The sequence below is a fragment of the Cydia amplana genome, chromosome 5 (assembly GCF_948474715.1).
Source record: "Cydia amplana chromosome 5, ilCydAmpl1.1, whole genome shotgun sequence".
Lineage (NCBI taxonomy): Eukaryota > Metazoa > Arthropoda > Insecta > Lepidoptera > Tortricidae > Cydia > Cydia amplana.
The window spans coordinates 12,345,474-12,372,719 of NC_086073.1; the positions used below are offsets into that span (position 1 = coordinate 12,345,474).

At 39.0% G+C, this 27,246-nt stretch overlaps 3 protein-coding genes across 4 annotated transcripts; 2 read left to right on the plus strand and 1 right to left on the minus strand.

Moving 5' to 3' along the window:
- The first annotated feature begins 672 nt into the window (after nucleotides 1-672).
- LOC134648499 (transcription termination factor, mitochondrial) lies at nucleotides 673-2,946 on the plus strand. 2 transcript variants are annotated; one of them, XM_063503019.1, is made up of 6 exons: nucleotides 673-908; nucleotides 1,027-1,208; nucleotides 1,308-1,404; nucleotides 1,494-1,647; nucleotides 2,227-2,377; nucleotides 2,652-2,946. In XM_063503019.1, the coding sequence occupies exons 1-6, from the start codon at nucleotides 686-688 to the stop codon at nucleotides 2,877-2,879; spliced, it is 1,035 nt and encodes a 344-aa protein (XP_063359089.1). In that variant the 5' UTR covers nucleotides 673-685; the 3' UTR covers nucleotides 2,880-2,946. The 2 variants fall into 2 exon arrangements, with proteins under 2 accessions (XP_063359089.1, XP_063359091.1); XM_063503021.1 differs by lacking the exon at nucleotides 1,027-1,208 and having other exon boundaries at nucleotides 675-908.
- Nucleotides 2,947-3,131: 185 nt separating this feature from the next.
- Nucleotides 3,132-4,961, minus strand: LOC134648073 (dnaJ homolog subfamily A member 2-like). The gene is made up of 2 exons (XM_063502523.1): nucleotides 4,803-4,961; nucleotides 3,132-4,684 (listed from the first exon to the last, which is right to left on the minus strand). Exons 1-2 carry the CDS (start codon nucleotides 4,869-4,871, stop codon nucleotides 3,536-3,538), a joined length of 1,218 nt encoding a protein of 405 aa, XP_063358593.1. The 5' UTR covers nucleotides 4,872-4,961; the 3' UTR covers nucleotides 3,132-3,535.
- Nucleotides 4,962-14,721: 9,760 nt separating this feature from the next.
- Nucleotides 14,722-25,697, plus strand: LOC134648076 (uncharacterized). The gene is made up of 5 exons (XM_063502528.1): nucleotides 14,722-15,126; nucleotides 17,597-17,702; nucleotides 22,223-22,383; nucleotides 24,413-24,652; nucleotides 25,192-25,697. The coding sequence occupies exons 1-5, from the start codon at nucleotides 14,737-14,739 to the stop codon at nucleotides 25,348-25,350; spliced, it is 1,056 nt and encodes a 351-aa protein (XP_063358598.1). The 5' UTR covers nucleotides 14,722-14,736; the 3' UTR covers nucleotides 25,351-25,697.
- Nucleotides 25,698-27,246: the final 1,549 nt, after the last annotated feature.

Below are 27,246 nucleotides of genomic sequence, written 5' to 3' on the forward strand. Positions count from 1 at the left end.
AGAAGTTTGACGTTTAAAATAACACTTGCACTGCGTGTGATATCAAAATCGTTGCTACACTTATCTTGGTCAACTCTGTTACTTTGGGCTAGGTGATAATCACCATCGTCCTCGCGTTGTCCCGGCATTTTGCCACGGCTCATGGGAGCCTGGGATCTGCTGGGCAACTAATCTCAGGAATTTGCGTGGGCACGTTTTTATAAAAGCGACTGCCAATCTGACCTGTAACCCAGAGGGGAAACTAGGCCTTATCGGGATTAGTCTAGTTTCGTCACGATGTTTTCCTTCACCGAAAAGCGACTGGTAGGTACAGTCTGCCAAAAAAGAGTAGAAATTAAAAAGTGGCAATACTGTAGTGTCGTCTCTTTCAAATCAATCTAAGAGTGCTATCGCACTGCGACCTTGGAGTATCGCACCCATAAGTGAGAGCGAGAAAGAGTTATCTGTTACCAAGGTCGCGGTGCGGTGCGATAGTGTGTTACCACTAAGCTAAACGGGACGTAAAATAAAACCGACTTAAGAAAAAATAATCTTACCGAAGTAGAGGCAGTATGGCCTATGGTCTTTGCCTGTCCAGAAGGACGTATGAAAAAAAAAAAGCACCTGAAACGTCAAAATCATATGTTCACATTCATACAGTTATTTGGAAAATTAATATTAGAAATAAATGACACGTTTTAAATCGATGTGCATGCATAATTTATTCAAAATGCGAAAAACGTTTTCTTCATTGGTATTACTCAGACAAATCAATATATTAACTTGTGGAAGATCCCACAAAATAACCTGGTTGCCAAGAGCAAAATGTGAGAACAAATTATACAACAACTTGATAAACAATTTCAATAAACTTCAATTTTACAATACTACGTCCAAAACAGAAGTAAAGACGAAAAATGAAAACAATGGTAATCAAAGAAAACTTTTTAATTTATTTAAAAGTCACCGGCTATGTGATAGATAGTCTAAGTATGTAGGTAGGTCTATAATTTTCTGATAATAATATGAACATATTTTACTTTGCAGATAATTTTGAATATTCAAAAGAAAAATTAATATCACAAATGAATTTCTTATCAGAAGAGCATGCCAGACCTTATTATAAATTACCAGTAAAAACCTTACTACATATCTATCAAACTACTAAAAATGATAGCAAGAATGGTTTTTGTAATAACAGACTATATTATATAGCTGACAAAATGAAGGTATCATTTGTTTTATGAATTATGATTTGTTGAAACACATTTTATGCTCAATGCAGTGAACTTTTAAAGTACAGTCAATACATACACTTTAATTTTCAGTGCTCACCATCAGACATTAGTAAACGCCTAGCAAAAAGAACTTTTGTATACAGCTTGTCATTCGAGTGGCTAGAGAACTCTTTGGAAACTCTACTAGGTAAGTTTTCAGACTTATGTTGAGGAGATTCCTTAATCCTTAAGCTTTTAAATGTTTCATTAAAGTACATTTATTTCTTTATGTTTCAGAAATGGGTGTTTCTACTGATCGAATTTTAAGAGATTTATGGGTGCTTAAATATAAGCATGAGACAATTCGTGAAAGACTACAGAGAGTAAAAGATATGGGGATTGAGACACTGTTCCCTTGGATGGTTCGTTGTAAACAGGATATAATGAATAGGTAATTTATTGGGTGTATTCCCATGTCCCCACTGGGCACAGATGGGAATAGGTGCATTCAAATGAATCATTCCTATCTATCCCTGCCTTTATATATGGTGGTAGTCAAGTGGAGCAGTGGAGTGGGATTACACCATTTATTGTTCATCCATTATTTTTTATGGAATTCTAGGTACCTATAATTACATTATATTGTGTGTATTCATAGATTGAGTATCAAAGATAATTTACAAATGTATTTTTATAAATTCCTCCCTTCGGTTGCGATGCCCAATATAATTGGCGAGATCAAAGCCACACGACTCCGCTGGCTTGGTCACCTGGAGAGGATGGGGGAGGATCGTGCTGTAAGAAGAGCGTATGTGGGGCGCCCGGGCGGAAAACGTCCGTCTGGACGTCCCAGATACCGCTGGAGTGACGAAACCCAAAAAGACCTGTCCGCCCTTGGAATACCCAACTGGCGCGAAGTGGCACAGAATAGGGTAGAGTGGCGCTCTCTTGTGTCAGAGGCCAAGATCCTCTTTGGGTCTCTGAGCCAGTGATGTATGTATGTATGTGTATTTTTATAAATTACTTTCAGATACATAAAGATATCACAAGATACAAAAAATATCCTTGGAAGAAATAAATCAACACAAATTTATTTGGCTGACCGATTGAACACCACCCCTGAGGTTGTTGCAGAGATTTGCACAAGAATACCAGCTCTTAAGACAATCAGAGTTACAAAGGTAAGTAGTTTTAATTTTGCTTGGCTTGGGGCCAAGTGAATCTGCGTTTTTATTATAAAATGGGATAGATAAGATATCATATAAGTACTAAAGAAAAAGTGACCCAGCCCTTTGGTGGCCAAGGCCGGAATTGACCTGGCATCTTCAGATTTCTTAAAAAAGCACAAATCAAAAAATTATTTCATAAAATAATTTGATTTGTTCCTTAACTGTAATAAAAAGTGGTAACTTACAGGTTCACTTATCAACCCTAATGTGTTATTTTTGTTTTTAGGTAAAACATTTTTTGGATTTCCTGATCAGTGAGGGCTTTCAACCAGAAGATATTGCTAGTAAGCCTAGGGTTTTAGCAGCTTCATCTGATACAGTCAAGCAGAGGTTGGAAAAGTTGCGCAAATTAGGACTTACTGAAATCAATCTTAATGTTCTTTGTAAAAGTAGAAAAGATTTTAAAAAATACTATGAATCAATTGAAGCCTTACATATGGAGAACAAGTTATAAATAAGAACTATTAATGGAACTGTTATTGTGATGTATATTGAGAAGCCTGAAAGCTTGCAGAGACTAGATGACAGAAGCTTTTAAATGGAAAACCAGACTTATCGTTAAAATGAAGCCTCAACTGGAATTAAACATCTGGATTTTTTTAAATCGTACAATAACTGTAGATACAATAGAACTGAATATTCATGACTTATTACTATTTGCTATACTGGAAGGTCAATAGGAATTCAGAAATAAAAGATGTTTACAATTTTATGATGATTATTTACCTCAGCCATACAAAATAATGTCCCTGGAATGAATATCTTAAAGGAAAAGTGTATAGATATTTTACCCAATACATTTTAAACAGGTCAAAACTATAAAAATGGGTATGGTTATTGATAAAATGTAAAAAAACACCTGTTTTATTAACACAAATTTAAGGTTACTTTATTATTGCATGTCATGTGACTTTGTGATAAAACAGTATAATATGATTTAATTGTGACTCACTATAAAATTTACAATTGCAACTAGTCACATCACAAATTATTGCATTTATTAATGAAAAAATATCTAGCATTCGGAACTAATGCAAAGAATGTTTAGAAATATTAAACTACCTATAAAAAACCATGAGGTCAGTGTAGAAATCCATAAGGATAATTGAACTACTGATGGGCACATTGCACTCCTGGACCAGCATGCATATGCTCCTCATCGTCACTGGCATAGGCCTCTTCGCGGCCCCCACGGTTGCGGTCGTTGGCTGTGTACTCCATCAAGTTCACTTCCTCCACATCCTCACCAGTGGGCATTACAAATGCGGGTCGAGGTGGTAATATACTTTCAATCTGTTTTAACTGCTCTTCCGAAGCAAAGTTATTATCAGGGAAAACAACATCAAACTTCACATATAAATTCCCCTTCTCAAATGGATTTTTGAACTGAGGCATCCCTTCACCTTGGATTCCCTTGAGATCTCCAGGCTTAACTACTTCTCCAGTAAAGTGTCTTATGAGCAAGTCACGGCCATCTAAGTGCTTGACGACAAACTCAAAACCACACAAAGCCTCAGTTAGTGTGATTTCACGTTTCATCAAAAGATCATCACCCGTCCTTTGGAACACATCGTGAGTTTTCTGCTGTAGCACAATTATCACATCTCCAGGTTGTGTGTCAGGCTGCTGATCTCCTTCACCCCTGAAGTATATTTTCTGGTTTTCCCGCATGCCTTTCTCTACATGAACTTCCAGTATCTTGGTCTCATTTAAGACTTTCTTACCTTTGCACTTCGGACACTTATCCTTCTCATTAATCGTTTCACCTTGTCCTTGGCATGTCGGGCAACGGGTTTGAAATTGGCGAGTCATGTTGGGCCCTATCTGTTGATAAGAAATTTTGATACCCTGTCCATGGCAGTCCTTGCAAGACACCACAGCTCCTGGCTTCCCACCTATCCCTTTACACGGGCCACAAATCACATTTTTACTTAGTTGTAACTTGGCTGTTTTTCCATTGTACATGTCCTCTAGAGTCACTTTCAACGGATGTATGGTGTCCTCGCCGCGAGCGCGCTGACGGCCTCTGCTGCCTCCACCCATGCCGAAGATGTCTCCAAAAAAGTGACCCAGGATATCGTCAGGGGGGAAACCGCCACCTTGTCCACCTTCTTGCAAACCTTTAAGCCCATACTTATCGTACGTTTGTCTTTTCTTGGGGTCCGATAACGCTTCGTAGGCAAAGCTAATTTCTTTGAATTTATCACCTGCAGCAGGATTTTTGTCGGGATGGAATTCCTTCGCCAACTTGTGGTAGCTCTGCAAAATGAAGTAAGCATGACAAAATGAACAATGGGTATAACATGCTACGGTTAGGCTCCACAAAGGAGTTTATTTTACATAGTAAGAGTAATAAATGTATGCTTATGATTCTTACCCTTTTTATTTCTGCATCACTAGCATTTCTAGAAACACCCAATATATCGTATAACTTATTATCAGCCATTTTTTACAGATTTTGTAAGAAGGAAGGGTGCAGCCTATAGACTAATTTATAATACTTTTTCGATTTGGTGTGGTGTACCGAACACAGATAACGTAAGGATCTTGTCTATGACATGCTATAGACTAGGTCCAATTCAATTTTTAAAGTACTAATAGACTATCACACTACATCGTGACCTTGGAGCGTCGCGCCCATAAGTGAGAGCGAGAAAGAGATATCTGTTTCTCGCTCTCACTTATGGGTGCGACGCACCAAGGTCGCGGTGCGGTGCGATAGTCTGTTAGCACACTCATGTTACCAAACGAAATCATTTACTATAACTGTTATGCTGGTATAAAGGAAATGCACGTCGATTCATACTGTATTTCAATTTACAACCTCCTTACAGTCAACTATGTGCCGATATGCGTGAATCGCGGCTCCGCGCCACGGTTCGCGCACGAGTGTGGAGGGGCTTCACTTCGTACTTTGTTATTTGCGCTACTTGCATCTCTTTCCTCATGTCAAACAAAATTAACAAAAGCGGCCAAGTGCGAGTCGGACTCGCCCATGAAGGGTTCCTTATTTAGGCGATTTAAGACGTATAAAAAAAAACTACTTACTAGATCTCGTTCAAACCAATTTTCGGTGGAAGTTTACATGGTAATGTACATCATATATTTTTTTTAGTTTTATCATTCTCTTATTTTAGAAGTTACAGGGGGGGGGACACACATTTTACCACTTTGGAAGTGTCTCTCGCGCAAACTATTCAGTTTAGAAAAAAAATATATTAGAAACCTCAATATCATTTTTGAAGACCTATCCATAGATACCCCACACGTATGGGTTTGATGAAAAAAAAATTTTTAAGTTTCAGTTCGAAGTATGGGGAACCCCAAAAATTTATTGTTTTTTTTCTATTTTTGTGTGAAAATCTTAATGCGGTTCACAGAATACATCTACTTACCAAGTTTCAACAGTATAGTTCTTATAGTTTCGGAGAAAAGTGGCTGTGACATACGGACGGACAGACAGACGGACAGACAGACAGACAGACATGACGAATCTATAAGGGTTCCGTTTTTTGCCATTTGGCTACGGAACCCTAAAAATGAAGGAAGCAGCAACGCAACGCAATAACAAACTACGAATGGGGTGAATGAAGGGAATAAAAAAAGTGAGACTGTGACTAGGACAAACAATAATAGCTCTTTCTCTGCTACTCCTACTGAAAGATACATAAGACTATCCCATTCTGTCAGTCCCCTCCCTACCCTAACAGCCTAACTAATAGCCTTCACACACTACCGCACCGCACCGCGACCTTAGTCGTGTTGCCTCTGTCGTATGTTGAAAGTATGTTGAATGTAGTTCGCTGTCTGTAGGCCCTTTGTAGCGTGACTTAGGCGGGAAGTTTAAAGTTACTTTCAGTACATTGGTTGACATTGGTTAGGTTTTTACTAGTGGGTTGCATATTGGTTGCATACCTGACCAAATCATCTGACAAATTGCTTGATAATTGTCTATTTGTGTTTGTGGGCATCATGACGGCTAATTAATCCTATTCTAGGTTCCTAGAGATAATAAAAATAGTCTAAATTCAACTGAGACACAATTTGCACGAAAGTCAATAAACTAATTAATATTATATGAATGCGTCTACTTGTGTTAGGGTCTATAGGAACTGTCACTGTCCCACGGGGCCCACGGCATCGGCACCGCCCGCGCCCAGGCAAGCCCAGGCGCAGCACTTGATATGAGGTGACGTCTTCACTGTCATCAGACTTGATCCGTGGTTTGTGTAGCGGGTTCCCGGCATACATTTAAATACTTACAAGTGGCTTACAAACAATAAGAAGTGGTTTTACAAATCCAAAAGGTTTGAAAACTTGTATGGGGTACTTTAGTAATCGAAATGAGCAATAATTTAATATCCTGTTTATACGATAACGGTTTCACTCACTGGAATTTTTAGTCGCTATTGGCGACATGTTTCGGGCCCTTCGGGGGTCCTTCCTCAGGCTCGAGTGCTCGCGGCACGCAAAAGTAAAATATGTCTCACGAAAGTTTAATATCGAATTTAATATCCGTTTGTGCCTACAACTTGATCATGACAGTCATCTTTAACCGACTTCAAAAAAGGAGGAGATTATCAATTCGACGGTATTTTAATTACTTTTTTATTTAAAGTACCATCTTCGGTCTCTTTCCCTCCTCGTATCATACGGAATGTGTAAGAGCGCCATCCACCAAGGGAACGTAGGGTAGATATTCGGCCATGCCTGTGTACTGTACCACTGAGTCGCTGTCGCTTTCCGGCCTTCGATCAATGAACATGATTCCGATCAATTTTAAGGTGACTCATAATTATGACTGATAATTATGTAAGTAGTTCCATTTACGCGCAATTACGATTAGATTAGGAACAATATCCCAAAAGCTTATCACAAAATACCTTGCACCTAATTGAAGATTCACGACTCGTTCTCGTTAAAGTTGTGAAATGTTTACCCTTTAAGGTCTCTTGTTACAGGCGTTACCGTGGTTATATAATGCCCACCACGCGTTCGGTGACGGTGACCATTACAAACCACGCCCATTGCAAATTTTTACAGTCACGGATATGATGGCGGCGTCAAACATTTGCTTTGCTGTCCATAGCATTATTACAGCAGAGTGAATATTTATGACGGGTATAAGGACTTTAAGGCAAGGTGCCGAGAAAGCGTGTTGCGACCTTGCGACGAGCGTATCGGATCGCTCCGTAAGTACCGTAGGTAACGCGTTATCAACAAAGCGGTGCCTTTCCCTATAACATTTGGTAAAGTGCACTTCCACCAATGAAGATTTTCAACGCCATTAAAATATTTAATAAACTATTAGTATGCATCGACATTTTAGGATTTAAAACAATTTACAACTCATTGTTGTAAGTTATATTGTAAACAGTTGGAGAAGTCTCCAAAGAGGACTATTGTATACTATATACTATACACTATTGTATACTATATATATATTATATATATATATATATATATATATATATATATATACATACATACCTATATATAATAGTAAACTGTCAACAACAGGCTTGAAACGTGGTACAGTACACAGGCATGGCCGAATATCTACCCTACGTATGCCTACGTTCCCTTGGTATCTGGTAACAAAGTCACTATTCACGTAAGTAGCGTCATAGAAATTAAATAGTTAGCCGCCATGTCATCACATGTCATTAATTAAAGTCAAATACTTATAGCACGCTACTTGCTTCATCTTGCAAGAGGTTACAGGTCAGATTCCAAGTTAGTGTCAAAACAGACTTAATACATGCACCTGGCAACATATTATTTCCTAATTTACTGATAAACATGTTTACATTACACTTTCTCATAAAGCGTGGTATTGTTTTCCTATTTTTTCTCTAGGGAGTTAAAGTATTTATTTTGAATTAAGTAGGTATGTCACTGAATGGTCATTATATCGAAAATTAAAAAAAAACCGGCCAAAGCCCTTCGCCCAAAGGCGTTAATTGGGACTCTATCGACTCTTGATAACAATTTTAGCCATACCTCCATTATTGCACAATGTTCTATTTTAAACCGCTAACCGCTAAATTTTGAGAAACTATAAAGTTTAATTCGTGCATCTTCGGTATGAAGAAACAACTTACGTTTAACATTGTATACAAATGTAATTCCCTAACTATAACCACACAAAGTGCATCGTAAACCTAGTTACTCTTAAATGTTGCCTTGAAGAAGCGCAGAAGCATTTGACAATAGGTACATAAGGATAGGTATAGGTACCTACAATTCATAATGATGCACTAGGTAGTTATCTTATTTCGCAAGTGCTGTGTAGACACCTAGCGGCTAGCCTGAAGCTCTTAAAAAGTCAGGGTCGCTCTACTTAGTTGAAGAAAAAAAACTCGTGAATAATTAACTAAATGTTGCACAAATATGTGCAACACGACACGAGAGTAAAAGATGGTTTGCTTTGACTTGACTGCTGGTTTTGAGTACTGTTTTTATTTAGATAGAAACTTGAGACTAGCGAGGGACTCGAAGGCATGAGCTATTGAGCTGTGAAAAACTGTGCTCTTGTGTTGCACATACAATACAACTTATCATTCCAGGAGCTAGAACATAATATATATATATTAGAAGCAAATTCCCAGTTTACAAATAGAAGCTAAGTGGAAATCGCGTCCCAGGTACCACTCGGCAGCAAAGTTTGTTTCTCATGTCATGTGCCTTAATTGAAACACTCGTCCCGCTCAAAATTCCACTTTCCCACTCTACTTTTTTGAATTACCTATGTAGGTCTCAATATAAACACAAGGGATATACAAACAAACAACTGTACATACTTATAACAAAAATCTACAATGTTTTCTATTAATAATACCTATATCTTCTTTATAACGGTTTCATCAACATCATCATCATATGTATTCATCAACAATACAAGATTAATTGTCTTTGAAATGCACCTAGTTACAATAAAATACAATTTCAGGTTAATGGCCTTGTCTATCCTCGTAGCATCATTCATCAGTTGTAAATTTGTAGGCAATGTAACGGCGGTTACGTATGAAACAGAATGCGGGTCACCTCCGTACTCTATGATCTTTAGTTATCCAGTGAAAAGGTGAAGCGTTCTTTAGCTTAAATTGCTTTATGAATAAGTTAAGTAAGTTTATACGTAACTTTAAATTATAGTGGTGGCGTAGACTTACTTGCTAATGATTATAACTTAAAGAAAAACTTATTTTACAGTGCTTATAATAAAAGTTGGGGTGAGTCACTTGTCATACTATTGTAATGGCTGTTGCGTGGAAACTTTTTAACAAAACTCGTAGGTACCTCTAGGAGCAGCATTCTTACATTGTAAAGATAGTAAGGCTCCGTTCATACCTATACATTAATTTCGAGCGAACATGCAATGCGCACCAACAAACATGTAATACGAAAACGCGATTTGTGCAGCAACGAACTGGCCCACTTCGTTAGTGCTCGTGTTTATGAAGTAAAGTCAATGAATAAACTGCCATTTTTCATTGAAATTAGAACAATATTACTAAGTTATCGCTGACCAAACTATCAAAAATCTTCGAAATGCCGTGACGTGCCCACGTGCCCATACTGCCCATAGCCAGCCGTTTGTTCGAAGTTGAACATAAGAACTTCGCTTCGCTCGCTCCATCGATATACCTATTCACAATTTTACAGCACATTAAACATGTTGTTAGTTTTACGATGCAAACTAAACAAGAGATGTAGATGTCGCAGTCGGATCGTATAATCCGCCGTATTACATTACGGCTGACTACGACATAGATACGATTACTTACACCTCCGACACCTGTCACTCACGTTACTCACGTAAGTAACTACCCACGCGGGAGTTTACAAGTTTGAGGCGTGTACCGTCCTCCTCCTCCTCATCTACTTACTCTGTTTATGTACTCTCTACCGAGAGCTTTATTTTAAAAGCCATAACTTTTTTCTGTTATATACCAACCTTATTATGGTTTGACGTTATTACTTTAGTACCTTTACTACCTAGTAGATTGTTAAGCATTCATCCCTTGCTTGGCACCCATTTCTGACTAATAGGTACCTAGGTAATATTTTAATAATAATAGAGGACAGCAGCGCCTATAGTTTGAATCAGAAATGGAAACACTAATACTATTTCTATATCTTATCTTAGGTATACCTTTAAACGAGCAATTCTTGTATATAATATTTATTTATTTTTATATATGTATATATTTCGGGGATCTCGGAAACGGCTCTAACGATTTAGATGAAATTTGCTATAAGGGAGTTTTCGGGGGCAAAAAATCGATTATTTATCAAAAAATAGTTTACAAAAAAAATCACCCTACTTACGAGTAAGTAGACGAAAGACCATTTTTTCCACTTTTTATTTTACCACTTTGTCGGCATGATTGATTTATATAGGTACACCCATTTCAAATTGCAGCTTTCTAGTCCTACCAACGATCACGGGGTGACGAGGCAGAGTCGAGGACGAACAGACGGACAGACAAACGGACTTGGCGAAACTGTAGTTGTCTAGTAAAAAGGGTCTGCTAGGGTCTGTAATAATCGCGTGGTAGACCCAAGACCACCTTGCGCCGGCATCTCCGCGCATCATGGCAATGACTGACATTGTCCATGGGCACTCGTGCGGCAACACTAAGCCTATCGAACGATTTCTATGCCGTTGTACACAAGCCGGTTTCACTGCGACAGTGAGAAACGTAGGTAATTTCACAAAACAGCCAAAAAAGTTTGTTGGTAAGCACCTAAAGTTTAGGTTAGCATTACATTATGCAAGTTTAAAGAAAGAAAGCTTCAGTAAATATCCGAAAGCTAAGCAATACATTTTTTTATTGTTATTCGAATCATTAAAATCGAAGTTTATGTCAATGACACAACTATTTGTTAAACGTAATCTGTCTTTCCACGCATTCACCAATATCAACGAACCAAGTAAATGAGTTGTTAGCAAAAAGCCGCTAAACAAATGTGTTGTTTGACTTTCACTTATATCCACAGTTATCTCACAGCGGTGCCCCGGTACCGCGACCCCATCAGTCCCAATGACAAGTCTATTACATACAACTATTGTTTTATTGTCTTACATGATAATATGGTCCTTAAATCAGTTGAGGTAAACAAGTAGATGCCATTGACCCAAGGCATGCCTTTTTAAACAACTTATTTAAAAAAAAGTAGTGTCCGACCGAAACATGTTTTTTTGCCGAAACCGAAACCGAATGTTCGGCTTTGGCTCTAGTTTCGGCCGAAACCGAAACCGAAACTTTTGTAGACTTGTTAAAATCGTTGAAAAAATGTCATAAAACCGCTTTTACACACATATTATGGGGCTGTCAACACCAAATGTCCTTGAAATTGATGTTACTTAAGCAGTTTTTTATGAAAATTACTAGAGTTAGACCAAGATAATTCTGCAACGATTTTGATAAGTTGATAACACACGCAGTGCAAGTGTTAACGTCAAAAATTTTATGAAATTATGACGTATAAATAACATTTGCACTAGTTGCATTGCGTATGCTATCAAAATCATTGCAGAATTTTCTTGGTCTAACTCTATTCATTCACCAGTCAAGTTAACATGTAGACACAGGGTCAACCAAAATCGCGAGCGCAGCGAGCGCGAAATTTTTTGTTAACAATATCGCAAGGCCGGGTACCGATCTTCACCTGGGCCGAAAAGTCCGAAGTGCCCCATTGAGGCGAACTTTCATGCGAAGTCAAAGCCGTGCTTAAGGCTTCAGGATAATTAGTTGAGCACAGACTCCAACCAATGTCCATTGTATTCAAAAGCGAGACCGCAGGCCGAGCATGGCGCAGCGAGGCCAAAGGCTAAGCTGAAGTAGAGGACATGTGGAACACAAACCAATGTTAAATTGAGGTAAAAAGTGAGGCTAGTTTTCTTATTATTATCTTGCCCAGGGCCCAGTAACATGCGACAGTGCTATCTCATTCACTTATAGGTATTGACAGCCTCTTAAGACTGCGTCAACCGTCCAGTGGCGCCCTGATTAGTGGAATTGTGTTTTAGAATAAACCAATTAATGTCTGTACCTAATATACATGAATCAGTATATGTAGGTATTAATATTGTTGTCCTACTTATTCCCCAACTTTTGGTCTTTGTCCGAAGTACCATTTCGTAAGTTTCGGCCCGGCCGAAAGGTTCGGCCGTTTTTTGGCCGAAACCGAAACTACAGCCGAAACATGATTTTTTGGCCGAAACTGGCCGAAACCGAAACCGAAACCGAACCTTCGGTCGGACACTAAAAAAAAGTAAACCGATAAGAAGCACCTATAAGCCTAGCCATAAACTGGGTTCAATCGCCTGTATCATATATGCAATAAACTGAATTTTTTGTCATTTTAAATAAGAAATTACAAATTACAATACAACAACAGTTTCAGATCAACAACCCGGTCCCTGCCGTTCCCGGTGCAAAGGTGCACATGCTGCTAGCGGCATTTCCACATTGGACATACGATTATTTAAGTACGATTTAATTGAAATATATATAAAAATAAGTACCCTTTATTGCATTTTTTGAAGAGAAAACTTCTTTAGCGGCGCTGGGCACTCTTTGAGGTGGGGAAAAAATGATAAACTCGAGACAGCGTAACACACACGTGACCGTAAGAGGCGTAAGGCGATCACGTGACCGTAAGGGGCGTAAGGTTTAGATGGCCACTCATAATTTAAATGGCATTTAAATCAATAAAGAAAAACTCAATGTCAAACATTTATGTTGCTGACTCCTTTTCAAGACTCTACCTATGTTCAAATAATTTAACGTTGTTATGGCAGTATGTAAATAAACATATGTCAATGAAAAAGTGTAATCTTATTTGAGAATTATAATAATATATAATAAATAAATAGAATACCTCCGCTAAACGTATGTATCGTGTTACCGGGCGTCGGTAACATAGTGAGGTGAGTTTTCACTTCTATCGGCACTCCCGGAGTGCAACCGTTGTTGCTTGTTTTTAATTTTATTCAGTGAGTCTCGGCGTTTAATTACTAGCCATAATTCAGACAGCTACGCTCCGAGTCAAGCATGTCTAAAGGAAGTGAACTATCTCATTGCGACCTTCCGGAACCATCACGAACTGTAAACAACTGAGCCGGTAGTCGTAATAGAAGCCGCTTTATATAATAAAAGAAGTGCGCGTTCGAAAATCGGGGCTTTGCTGAATCATGGTCAAAGCAACTAATCACTCCCGCTAGCCTCACCGTATGGGTACTAACAAGTGTCATTACGAGGTCAAGAATTCTGCTCATCTCCTAGTCATTCACTGACCTCAATTAAATCGAGTAGGTAGGTACTTGGCTATTTTTATAGATTAGTATCCACCTTTAGATTCTATGATAGGTATATGTATATTAGAACACGCAAATTTACTAATAATATTATGTTAATTTAGAATTTAGCAAATGGTATTTTGTTGCGACATACCTACTGACGTTTACACAAGTGGTTTGCCTACATCAATTATTTAGATCCGCAATAAGTTTAAGATCATTAAAACTCAAATTATGTGTAGGTACTTACCTAACAAAGTACTTACGGATGTTCAAAAAGTATTTTTAAGTGAAAACTTCTTTAGCGGCGCTGTGCACTTTATGTGATGGGGAAGAAATGTTAATCTCGTAACAGGTATTTAATTACACAAACGGGTCTACCGCGATATAATTTCATTGTTTTTACCTTTAATTCAGACGTTAACAATGAAATTTATATCTCGTAACAGTTGTCACGTGACCGTAAGACGGTCACGTGACCTGATCGATAAACTGTTACCTACTTCAATGTCATTGAGTTTTTCTTTATTGATTTTTAAATGCCATCTAGTGAGTTACGATCTAACTGGTATTAATATAACTCGAGTACTAACAGTGATGTGCTTAGGGGTTTCAAGTAATGCGACGAAATAACACTAGATGGCGTTAACCTCAAATATACATAGTGCTGCAGACATGTTGCAATAGTGATTGAGTTTTCACTTCTGCCGGCACTCCCTGAGTGCAACCCGTTGTTTTTTGATAAAATAAATATTCGGAAAAAAAATCGCTCCGAAAGAATGCATGCAGAAAGAACGTACCTATGCAGGATGTAAAAACATGTGCAAATCATTTTGACTACTTCTGACTGCACCTACGACCTGCGCCGGATAGCGTAGGACAGTCTCCGTTAGCCAATAGGTACCTACTTTAAAATATTAAAATAATCATGTCCAATTTGTTTTTCCTGCGCCTACTAAGGAACTTGCCCAATGCCCAACTTTACGCTTGCCTGCATCATGCTATGGTGTCCATAGTAGCCTATAGAAAGGAAGTTATCATACACGATTACGCACTATGTCTATATGGATATCGATGCCCAAATTGCAGTTTCAAAAGTGGGTACAGGTTACAGGTTTGTTATGTAACCTCATTTGTTTCCGGCTGTGACCTCCGAAGGTCTCTGTGTCCCGAACGACAGAGGCGCGGCGTTGCGGACGAGTCTTCTCTCATATTGGAAGTGAAAGTGAATGAATGGGGCGGAGGCTTAATTAGAGAAGAGACCTGCGCCTGCGCCAGTCCCTCCGACATCACCGCGCTTCGCACACGCGTGTTTACTGCACCTGCCGACCGCGCCGCGCATCAAGTCCCAGCTTCACCTACGTCGCCCGCACGCACACGCACCACCACCGAGGTATTGCTGCGCCCGAGCGCATCCGCGCAGGCTCTTTAGTCAAAAACGTGACACGAAAATAAATTCAGTTTTTTTTTTTTTTTTCAAAATAAGCATTGGACGTGTGTGTTAAACGGACAGCACAAGGTGATGCACGAATATTAAAAAGGCAAACATTTTTTTCTTGGTTGTGACTTTATGCGACAATGTTTATTTTGTTTCAACAGTTGAGCACTACTCTGCAACTGCAACATTTGTTTATATTATTCGTACTTTATAACATTTGTGTTAGTTGATATTTAATTCGTATGAAGTGAAGTTTTATTAAAAATTAAATAAGAAAACATTATTTTAAATAGATTTATGCTTACGAGTTAAACACACCATAAGACCGTTTAAAGCCCGGTTTAAATAAATAGTCAATTAAAAGAGTAGGCATAGATTCGTAGGATAATATTTTAATTGGCGCCTTCAACGTAGTTTAAAAGTAATGATGCAGTGGTGACTTTCCTATAAGAATTTTGGACCCACTGGCTTATATATATATATATATACCTAACGGTCAATTATTTAGTTATTACTCAGTTTACTAGACACGTAACGCCTTACAGCCAAAACTTTTTCGAAGGCATAGCATATAGGTATTTAACAAAACCACAAAACATAATAGGTAGGTAATGAGGTCCTGTTGCGATAATGTTACCATCTGTCTATTACCTAATAGTTAGCGTCGCTGTAACACCACTCTGTAAACATTGTGACGAGAAGAATGAATCAGATACGCAGCTTTCCGTTACCGTAAAATGCGTCCCAAATCGACGATTTCTCGCGTTGGGCACCATTTCACGCAAACGTTTAACTCGCAGCAAGGAGGTCAGCAAGGCGGGTTTTGCTTTCACAAATACAACAAAATAAATTCATCTCACGTATCGATTGTCCTCGGGCAGTCGAAGTCTACATAAATAAAAGAAAGCGAACTCGTAGGTTAATAAATACGGCCTCACTAGCTACTTTCGTCGGTGCGCCATGCTTGGTGACACTATCGAGCACTATATTGACGCTTCAAGTGCGGTGCGAGCACCCCTTGGCCCGTGCCACGGAATGCAAACAAATTTTCTGTGGCTCGTACCATAGCCGATGTTCGTGACTTTGGCTCGGTCTTTGACTAGTTCTTTGACTAGGGCCCTTGGCTCGGTTCTTCCTTCAAATTTTTTAACTGAATTTTAGGCAAATTTAAAACAGGCGGTCTTATCGTTGAGACGCTATTTCCTTCAGACAACTTTCTCTATTTAGAGAGCATCTTAAACTATAAATTAATAACATATACATATTTAGATACCTACGTACCTATTTGCTCAAGATTAAGATGGACTCGAGCTTTCATGAGGCCATTTGCATTATAATTAATGTTATTCGCAAGTAAACTATTATCTTTACGGGTTTTTGCAGATATAAAAGGCAATTTAACGTATTTTACTAACATTGCATTTGCATAATATATAACTGCCCCCTAATTCTAAGTATCTTGATGGCACATACGGAGTTGTGTTTAAATTAAGCTTTTCATTAAAATGCTAAACTTACCTATATACTGCTCTCCGTAAGATCCACCAAAATATTACCTATCTAAGTAAATTTACTTTCTTTCTGTTCTTTTTTTTTTCAAGATATTTATAGCAAGAGAACGCTAATTAATATGCTATGTTCCTGCAATGCAAGGGGCATTTGATGAAGCTTCCTGGACGGTGCGCTATACGAATAGATATAGATAAGAATTTTGATAGTTCTTACGTTATATCATATATGTATAGGGTCAAAAGTGAACTCAAAACTCACAGTAGGTACTTATAACTAACGCCTTAAAATTAGTACTTATATTAGATATGTCTGCTGGATTCTGCCGCGCAACAGGGTAGGTATAGGGCTTAAGTAGGGTTGTCAACTTGTCATACGTCCCGGTTCGCCGGGACATGTCCCGGTTTGAAGCACGGTGTCCCGGCGTCCCGGCCGATAAGGAAATTGTCCCGGTTTAAAAATCATAGTTATTTAGTAGGGGGCTGGACTTGGTAAATATATAGTGCATATGAATATATATGACTGAAATGCCTTACGGCTCAATGCAAACAATGCTTATAAGATGTCACAGCGATACGATACCTTACTTATAAGCATTGTTCGAATTGGGCCGATAGCCTCGCTTCTACGTTAATATGTTCCGTGGTTTATACGAATAAATTATCTTTTTAGCAAGTATGTCTAATACTCGATAATTGAATATGTAAATGAATCTGTCTGGTAATTAAAGCTAACGGGCATCGGGCTTAACGGGCTGCCTGTTAAGCAACTTGTGATAGACACCCAATATCCCATTGCATAATTTCTCAACGTGTGAGGCCGTAGGCCGAGCCTCGAGTATCGAGTACCTATCTATTTTCTCCGCGTAAGCTATGCAAGTACGATAGCGTCTAACTAATGTTGTTGTTTTGTTCAGATGAGCCGGCACTCCTGCCTGGCAGCCGCGGCGCTGCTTGCCGTGCTGTGTGTCGTTGATGCCCAAAGGAGACTTGCTCTACCGGACCCCAGGAGTTGTGCGAATAGTAAGTACAATAAGTACTGTTAAAAATCGTTAAGTACTCCCTTTACCTAAGACGAAAAAGAAGAATACACGCATAGGAAAATGTAAGGTAACATAATAAATTAGATGAATAGAGCTGCTAAACAACAATACCTACAAGGATCATAATATTCACAATCACAAGGATACATTTTCCTTATCTTTGGACGGTCGACTGGTTTAATCTATTAGGTTCATTACTTCTTACCCCGGTAAGCCCTGCTGCGGTGCTGTGTTCGATCTGAGAGTTCCAGTCTCGAATAATTTACAGTTACAATAACCGTCTTATTAAAACGATTATTGAAGTTCTATTTGTGAAAATACTGAAAATTTGTAGGTACATCTGTATGTAGGTATGTATATTGTATACCTCGTGCAAGGGTACTTCATGGCACGCAAACTTTTCCCCTGATCACCGAACACGCGACCTTTAAAGCCGTACTACTTGTACATAAATTCGTATATGCTGGCCTTCAACAACCGAACAAATCTATTGATCGTTCCTTCCAGAAAGTAACTAATTTATTTTTCCTGAAATAGGCTGGCTGAGATGTGGTAGGGTACCTCTATTATGTACCAAAGTGCATACTCAAAGGACCTACTGAACCTAGTGACCTACTCGCAGCGACTTTACTTATAGAAAATAATACGTTTTAGTATATATAGTCGGGAAACTTAGTGTTGAAACTGATGGTACGACGGCATGCATCAGTCCATCACTTTTATTAAACTAGCGAGCAAGCGCGAAGCAATCCCCGTTTCAGCTTGGACAATTTCGGTTTCGGGTTTCTGTCCGGCGATTTTCCTCTACTTATCGCTCTTTCAACCGCTTGTCGTGAAATTTGTGAGCATCAGATTCGGTTATATGAATTATATGGTTTTTTTTGTCAATTCAGATTTGGACATTTTCAAAATGGCGGACTATCCATACATTTATTAACGTTTTAACCTATAACCTATGCAAAACTAAACTCGCGATGTCTTCAGCCCACAGAGCCTTAATACGTATGTATAAATATAAGGACTAAGGAATGTAAAGTCAGGTCATCACAGGCTCACAGCATTGAATCGTACTTAATACTTGTAAACCTTATACGTCTCACTGACAATGAGAGCTTATGTCCATGCAGACACGGCTGCTATTTACTGTAATAGCTGCTTGCAACATCTTCGGTCAACAATCTCATAGACTATTCCCATCCCAGCAAAGTAACTAGCTGTTCACCTTGTCTTTAATTACTTGAGGTAATGCTGAGTCCTCGTTGATATGTGGAGTCACGAACTCTTCATACGGTATTATCGCTTACTTACTCGTAATTAATATTTTTAATTTATATACATAGTTGCGTCGCTAACTAATGCTTAAGCATAAAATTTAACTACTTGGCCGCTACGGAACCCTGCCTTGCCTGATATCCTCATTTTAGCACTTTTTCGGTTGCATTCTAAAGGACCCGGGAATGGCTCTAAGTGGTAGATATACAATACAAGGTACCTATAATTACTGCTACAAACTACTTCGATATACGATCAAATACCTTACACCCCTTCAATTAAATTGTAATCGTAATAAAATAACAGATCTTGCGTGTAATCTAAATGGGTCATCTTTTCGCCTACGGCTCTTCACAATTGCTAGACTGACCTCTTGCCTTTGCATCCATTTTATTTAATGTATTCATTGCAACAGTTGCATTGAAAGCGCCACTTATTCTCTTTGGTAATCGAAATTACGATTATTTTCGGGGAAAAGCTTCAGATTAAATACGTCAATGTAGTTACATTATATATCAGAGTCGTTAACTTTTATCGTATTGTCCACAGAAGTGACCTTTTCCTAAAATTTATTTGTTTGACCCATCTAGCGATTTTGGGGCCTATTGCTCCATCATTTCGTACATGGCCCAGGATCCTAACTCTGGATTACAGATGCCACGTCTGAAAACCATTCGACCATCATAACGTGAACGCTGTAAACTTTTCGACTTGATTAGGTATTCTTGTACGACCTTAATCTTTGTATCTGTTGCTGTTGTTTGGAAAGTTTGCGTTTTAGCATATCTGTGCGAACATGCTATTTGTAAATTCTCACTTGCAAATATTTGACCGTCAGCATTTATTTTTAAATAATTTTAGTTGCAAAATACAGACACTTTGCAGCGTAATGATTATATTTGTGGTTCGGTTCTTATGGGAAATAATCGCGCTTTCGCAATGTCGGAGGCATATGCGGGGCTTGGCTCCTGTACGTGACGACATGCCATGTGGGAGTGCACTTTGTGATTATAATCAGCATTGAACTCGTTTACAAAGCTAACAAACATCCTTTATGTTGTGAAGCACATTTATTGTTAAAATTGTACGTGTAGATACGTGTACCTATAGATCCACACAAGTAACTCACAGTTTAGCCCAGTGCACTGGTCTCCAAACTACGGCCCGCATGTATCTATATTTGCGATAGAAAGGCGGATAATTAAATTTCGATTTTCGCGGTAGAGCCTCATACAGACAGGGTAGCGGGAGAGTCAAAGTCTGCGGGTCAAAAGTTTGGACTCCCTTGGTTTATTTAATGATTTTGCATCAGACTAGTTAAACTTCACCCAAACCGTAATAACAAGATCACCGGCAAACAGTCTGCTGTACAAAATGCATAAGATTAAAGGCCAGTCCAGACTCCTGACGGGACAATTTTTCGCCCAATCTGTTTAATTTTCAATTAGGCTCACCAACTGCACTGCATTGCATATCGTGTACGCGTGGACGTTAGATGAGATGAATGCCAATTCTTTTCTGATCAATTTGATCATCCCGTCTGGACCCAAGTTATCGCAATTGATGCGGATTACCGACGATGCATCTCGTGATATATCCCGGTTATTACACAATATTTTCTATATTACGGTTATTACACAATATTTGCCTTATTCTGCATGTGACCTTATGAAATAAGTAAACGAAGTCGAAAAAAAAACCACTTTCTGTGTACAGTTTACAAAAATGTTAATAGGTAAGTAGTACCTAGCTAGATGTCTCTACGACGCTATACAATTACTTATCTGATTAATTTTTAACTAGGTACTTATATGGCGTAAATTCGATATCATCTGCATATTCTTTTGTCTGATATTGATAACATCAGTAGCACAACTTCTTTTGTTCTATTCTTGAACCTTGTAAAAAGCGGGAATTCACTGACGCGTAATACGTAACGCGCGGTAGTTTCTCACGGCTGCTTGACATGTCAATATCAATAAGCAATACTTAACATCAATTCTCTTTCTCTTCAATTACATAATTTGTATGAAAAGATTATTAAATAATAACTTAAGTAACCAACTGGTTAGCGCCAACTGTTATGCCGAAAATAGCTATTAAATTGGTATACTAAGTGTTGGTGCTTTTTGACAACTTACAATGGCTATGCATAACACGTGTGATCAACAACTCGGTATAGCACCAGAGATGAGTTGGTGAGAGGCATGAAATAAGCACTTTCTAGTTACGAAAGACTGTCGCTTCATTGAACGGCCTGACCATACGTTTGTTTTGATTGCAAGGCATTTCAAGTACGATGTCCCCTATTACCACGACAGCCTTATTAATTTGGCCTATCGAACCGTAGAGAAAGAACCCGTTGATTGGATAATTTGTTAGACCGTGGATTTATACGTTTGCACACGTTAATGACATGCGTATTTTATGCGTTGCATGTTATAAAGCTTAATAGGGCAAAGGACAGGTGATTTGCGTAATGGGTAACACTTACTTTTTTGTGAAAATACAAATAGGCCTTTTCATCTGTGTCAGATGTTTTAAGCAGCATCCTAGTGACGCCACTTGCGTTCGTGGCTGTATAGTCCTATGCGAGAGGGGATCCCACGTCCACACACGCAGCAGGTGTATGCTCCCCCAGATGGGCGGGGGTTGGAGGCCTGCTCGTGGCGCCTCATGCGTTTCTCTTTTAAACAGGTAAACCAGGCATCGTCGTCGTTGTGAAAATAATGACCTACAAATTACTGTTTTGCAGCTAATGGCCCAAACAATGGCACTATGAGAAGCAACGAAAATGGGTAACCTTGTGCAAAGATTTGAGCGGAGGATCGTTCAAATTTAAACTCTTGTTTCGAAACGTGACTTAGTAGGTGTCGTCACCGACGTTCACGTTCAATAGATGTACCTGCTCTGTTCTGTTGTATGAAGCTAGACGGATTGGTAACTTACTTACCCACATCCTACATTGCGTATATGTCGCAATGTATGAATGTACCTCCCAACGTGTGTTTTAGTTGTTTGAGACGGTTTTGTTCCTTCTGACACAATTTGCTAAGCCATTCTGCACTTCGCATTAATCTTAATGAATGTGAAGCATGTCGTAATGGTGCTAAACTTATTCGCACGGTTACAATTAAAATCTTCATTAGCCATCAATAAGAACGCGTGTGCCTGTGTATTAGTCCATGTAACGATGTCACGTATTCACATTAATTACGTTGTTAACAGGGGTACGGCACTCGACGTACCGCGACGCGCGTGGTGTGCTGCACTCGTACTTCTTCAGTTGGGAGCACGCGCCGACCCGCAGCCTGGAGGTGGACTGGCTGGACGCCAGGAACATCTGCCGTCGTCACTGCATGGACGCCGTGTCGCTAGAAACTCCTCAGGTACGCATCATTATCATTCGCTTGCCATTATCCCACTGATCGAGAATTTGTATAGATGAGACTCCTATTTCTTCCAAACCTCTCGATCGAGAATTAATTTGTACTTTGTACAGATGGTACTCGTATTTCTTCCAAACCTCTTAATCTTGTCATCTCGACACTGGTTTGGTTTAGATACTACGTATTCATATTGTCTGACATTCAGCACCAGCATCAACAATATTTTTTTATATTTTCCTTGGATTAGGTGTCAATTCTAGAATTTTGTAGCTATTTCTCATATAGGGACTTTCGCCGCGGACATAACTAGGTGTCATCTAAGTATTAAGCGTTAATTAAATACCTATACATTATTGATAGGTAGGTAACTCCATTAAGTAAGGTATACTCGTACGTACCATATGATACATAGTACATATGTTTACGCAATTATTTCTTCTCAGAGCGTCGTCCTTTCAGTTTGCCTTTCAGTCATGATTTTGTTCGAGTTTTGTTCGGACCTTGAGATCGCTATATACAACTAGGTAATCCTCTCGCAAATATAAATTAATCTCGCAACAGGGTCAGTCGTGATGCTGATGCGTTCACTTTCCCAGGTATTAAACTATATTTAACTTGTAGCAATTTAATCTGCAATTTGTATTTCGTAACCAAATATTACTAGAATCATCTCGCTTATAAGATGATGAACATCATGCATTCCGATTTAATGACCGTGTTACGATGTAATTTTTTTTATTACCTATGTATCTTCGATGACCTTAACTTACTTCAAAGATTTACTTAGAATGATACCGAGGTAGGTACCCCGTAATAAAACCCGGACCCGGACCTTTTTTGTATGTGTACTTACTCTTTAAATTATAAGGCCGTTCAATTTACGCAAATTCAAGCTTTTTTATGAAGTTCGCATATAAAAATAAACACAGTGCTCATCAATGTAGATACGCGTTTGCATAATGATTGTGGGAATAACAAGTTACCCGACAAAACGACAATTCTGTCTGTAGTTACGTGCCCATCGTGTTTGTTAGTCGCGGATGCGCGCGGCCTGCCTATATCCTATTGTCAACATTACTATCCGGGTAGTGGGAAACAAATAGGTAGATGCCTAGTCGAAGACGCTGTTTTCTCTAAACGTTTCCTGCAGCGGTTGCGAGATGTCAACGAACGCGTACGCTCCGCTCGTCTATCGTTTATAGCTCTTGGATCCGGAATGGCGTGACAGTAGATGCAAATGAACGCCTCTTATTCTGCGAGTGAAGTTATAATAGCGACGTGGTATCAATATGTATTAGGATCTAATCTACAGATTGATGCGCTTTATAGAGCGTTAAGGCGTCGCGTGAATGAAAGGGGTGCAATGGCCTTGAGCTAGTGCGTCACGAGTGTTGCCGTATGTATGGCCGCGGCCGCTAGGACCGCTCGCCATGTGGAGTGGAGCACGACACACATTCCTGCTGCAGCCGGGCCGCCGCCCACTTCTGACGGCTATGGTGCCGGACACGCGCCGATACTAACTTCCCTTTCCAATTAGGTTGACATTCCGACTTACCTTATTCGACTATCTTTTCTGTGTTTGTAGGCCTCGCGATTCTACTAAAACAATGATTAATGAGGCGTTGATCTTTATAAATTACGGAGCCCGTGGCATACTAACCTTCGAATCTTTGTTTGCATGTCTTCGTATGTCTAAGCACTGATCAGTGCGAATAAATTTAAACCTATTGTAATTAAACAATGGATTTAAATTCATGCGCACTGAACAGTGCTTAGATATATGAAGGGTTAAGCATATTCTGTCTTGTGTTGAATTGATTTGATGATTGTAGTTTGTACCACAACTGCTTATTATAGTGTAGTCGTTGACCGAGACCGTGGTACGCCGAGGCATGCGGCAAATCGAATAGCGGATCAAGTCGTTGCCAGCGTAATTACACTAATTAGTAGAGCGTCATACATAATATTAGCTTACTTATTATAAATTTGACGTGTTATGACGTTACTAAGTACGTATTTTACGTTACAGGAGAACGAATTTATAAAGCAGAGGATCGCTCGCGGTAACGTGCGGTACATTTGGACGTCAGGCCGTAAATGCAACTTCGCGGGATGCGACAGGCCCGACCTGCAGCCCCCCAACGTGAACGGCTGGTTCTGGTCGGGGTCGGGCGCGAAGATCGGGCCCACCACGCAGCGCAACACCGGCGACTGGTCATACACCGGCGGGTACGGGCAGCCCCAACCTGACAATCGTGAAGCTGCCCAGGTAACCTTTATATCATTTTATACAAGCATCTTTTTTAAAGCACTGCCTCTTTTTGGATGTCTGTTTAAAATGGAGTTTAGGCCACATAAATAATTTAATTGACACACATTCAGGAAATAAGCGCAAAGTAGTTTTGAAGGTGGAACACGAAAATATAAACTTATATAATATATGTATTATACACAAGTTAAAATCATGGCTCGCAGTCATTTAAACCCGTATCAATGAATTCTACGTTTCATGGGTCTTCATTCAGTCATGCCACTGAAGTATGAGGCACATTTTTTGTCATTTCGGATACAAAGTAAAATTCCACCGTCAACTTTTACACAATAGTCGGTATTTCCCTACAGTCTAAAAAAAATCCCGGAAGTTTGAATCGCAGAGATTGCACCACGAGAAAGTTGAAAGTTGTTTGTAGAAATTTACTTCGTGATTCATCTTTGGAGCGTGAGGAATTTATTACTCGCGTCTGTACTCTGTATCGGTTCAACGACTTGCGAGGTAACGTTTTGCATAATCGCTCGATTGTTCCGCAGGGCAACGACGAGTCGTGCCTGGCGATCCTGAACAACTTCTACAACGACGGCATCAAGTGGCACGACGTGGCGTGTCACCACGTAAAGCCCTTCGTCTGCGAGGACAGCGACGAGCTACTCAACTTCGTGCGCTCGCGCAACCCTCAGCTGCGCCTATGAGCCCCCGATGAAACCTCGCCCTCTAAATTAGATGGCTGACATTGTACAAAACCCGAGTGGCTATCGATATTTAAGTTATTTATTAAATTAACATACTTGAACATTATCTTTTGGGTACCTTTTGCAGATAAAGAGTATTTGTAAGCCCCGACAGCACCCCTAACTCGTTACTAAGCTCGCTATCCAAAGATCAGATCGTTTCGACGTTCGTCGCTGTCGCGCCTTGTGGTCAGTCATCTTGTCTTCTGTACAGAGGTACTTCGCAAAAAATATGTAAAAAGTCTTGTGTTTGCACAAAATAGGATTAGTGTATAAATGTTTAAGATTAAATAAAAAATAATATTATATTTGTTGTTTATTTATTTCCCAAATCATTATCATTTAATAAAAATCCTATGTATAAAAAGTCAGTCCCGTGTAAAACTATAAATACAAATTGATATAAATAAAACTAATAATTATACCTAAAACAAAGAAAGGCCTTACAGATTAAAAAGCGGCCAAGTGCGAGTCGGACTCGCCCATGAAGGGTTCCGTATTTAGGCGATTTATGACGTATAAAAAAAAAACTACTTACTAGATCTCGTTCAAACCAATTTTCGGTGGAAGTTTACATGGTAATGTACATCATATATTTTTTTTAGTTTTATCATTCTCTTATTTTAGAAGTTACAGGGGGGGGACACACATTTTACCACTTTGGAAGTGTCTCTCGCGCAAACTATTCAGTTTAGAAAAAAATGATATTAGAAACCTCAATATCATTTTTCAAGACCTATCCATAGATACCCCACACGTATAGGTTTGATGAAAAAAAATTTTTTGAGTTTCAGTTCGAAGTATGGGGAACCCCAAAAATTTATTGTTTTATTTCTATTTTTGTGTGAAAATCTTAATGCGGTTCACAGAATACATCTACTTACCAAGTTTCAACAGTATAGTTCTTATAGTTTCGGAGAAAAGTGGCTGTGACATACGGACGGACAGACAGACGGACAGACGGACAGACAGACAGACATGACGAATCTATAAGGGTTCCGTTTTTTGCCATTTGGCTACGGAACCCTAAAAATGGAATACTGATGGAACAAAAGAACTCATTTCTTTATGAATGTATTCCTAATAAACAGAAAGCCTCAGTAAAAAATTGGAAAGACAATTTCACCTACCTCTCAAACTTTTTTTACTAGAACAGTTAAGTGCTTTCTCGTCATAAATACTCGTTTATAATATAACATTCCGCCAGACCTGTTTCCGGCTATCTGTTACAACAAAGAATAAAAAATAGTATTGGGTCTGGTATAAGATCTGGGATTCTGGGATCTGGGTAGGGTCTGGGATTTTAATTACACAAAAAAAAACCTTAAGGGCTTTACCCTATAGGTGCACTATAGTAATTTCGAGGTTTACTGCGATCGTGTTTTGTACATCGCGTTGTCGCATTGTTGCATATATTTTATGGATCGCGCTTTATCGATAACTTAACCAATGAGATCTGTTAGAAAACCAAATGCCAGAAACTGCGCGTACAAAATAAGCCGTGAATACTCTTTTTACAACACATAAATTATATCATCTAACTATTAGTATAGTTTCAATTGTCAAAATATCAAAAATATTTTACCCCTTACTGCATGTAATAAAAGTACATTACATACCTAGGGAGGTGATTTCGTGAATGCGCCAGATCGCAGGTGCTTGCGATCGCATCGCATAAATATGCGATCTGGGGCTTTACGAATTATCGCCCGTGGTTTGTCTAAAGTTGTCTAAAGTCTTGCCTTGGCCAGGAAGTGAGATTTTCTCCTCGCGTAGCGATCCCACTTACGGGCCTAGGGTGACGTAAAAAATGTTTTTTTAATTCAAACTTTAATAGCTATCAATAGAGTTGAATAT

What these genes read in the sequence shown, in the direction of transcription:
- LOC134648076 (XM_063502528.1), top strand. Translation starts at nt 14,737, where the DNA reads ATGGTGTCCATAGTAGCCTATAGAAAGGAAGTTATCATACACGATTAC. An exon ending in CCCCAGGAGTTGTGCGAATA is followed by an intron (nt 17,703 to 22,222) that starts GTAAGTACAATA and finishes CGTTGTTAACAG; the next exon opens with GGGTACGGCACTCGACGTAC. An exon ending in TGTCGCTAGAAACTCCTCAG is followed by an intron (nt 22,384 to 24,412) that starts GTACGCATCATT and finishes TTTACGTTACAG; the next exon opens with GAGAACGAATTTATAAAGCA.
- LOC134648073 (XM_063502523.1), bottom strand. Translation starts at nt 4,871, where the DNA reads ATGGCTGATAATAAGTTATACGATATATTGGGTGTTTCTAGAAATGCT. An exon ending in GTGATGCAGAAATAAAAAGG is followed by an intron (nt 4,685 to 4,802) that starts GTAAGAATCATA and finishes TTCATTTTGCAG; the next exon opens with AGCTACCACAAGTTGGCGAA.
- LOC134648499 (XM_063503019.1), top strand. Translation starts at nt 686, where the DNA reads ATGTGCATGCATAATTTATTCAAAATGCGAAAAACGTTTTCTTCATTG. An exon ending in ATATAGCTGACAAAATGAAG is followed by an intron (nt 1,209 to 1,307) that starts GTATCATTTGTT and finishes TTTAATTTTCAG; the next exon opens with TGCTCACCATCAGACATTAG. An exon ending in AGACAATCAGAGTTACAAAG is followed by an intron (nt 2,378 to 2,651) that starts GTAAGTAGTTTT and finishes TTTTGTTTTTAG; the next exon opens with GTAAAACATTTTTTGGATTT.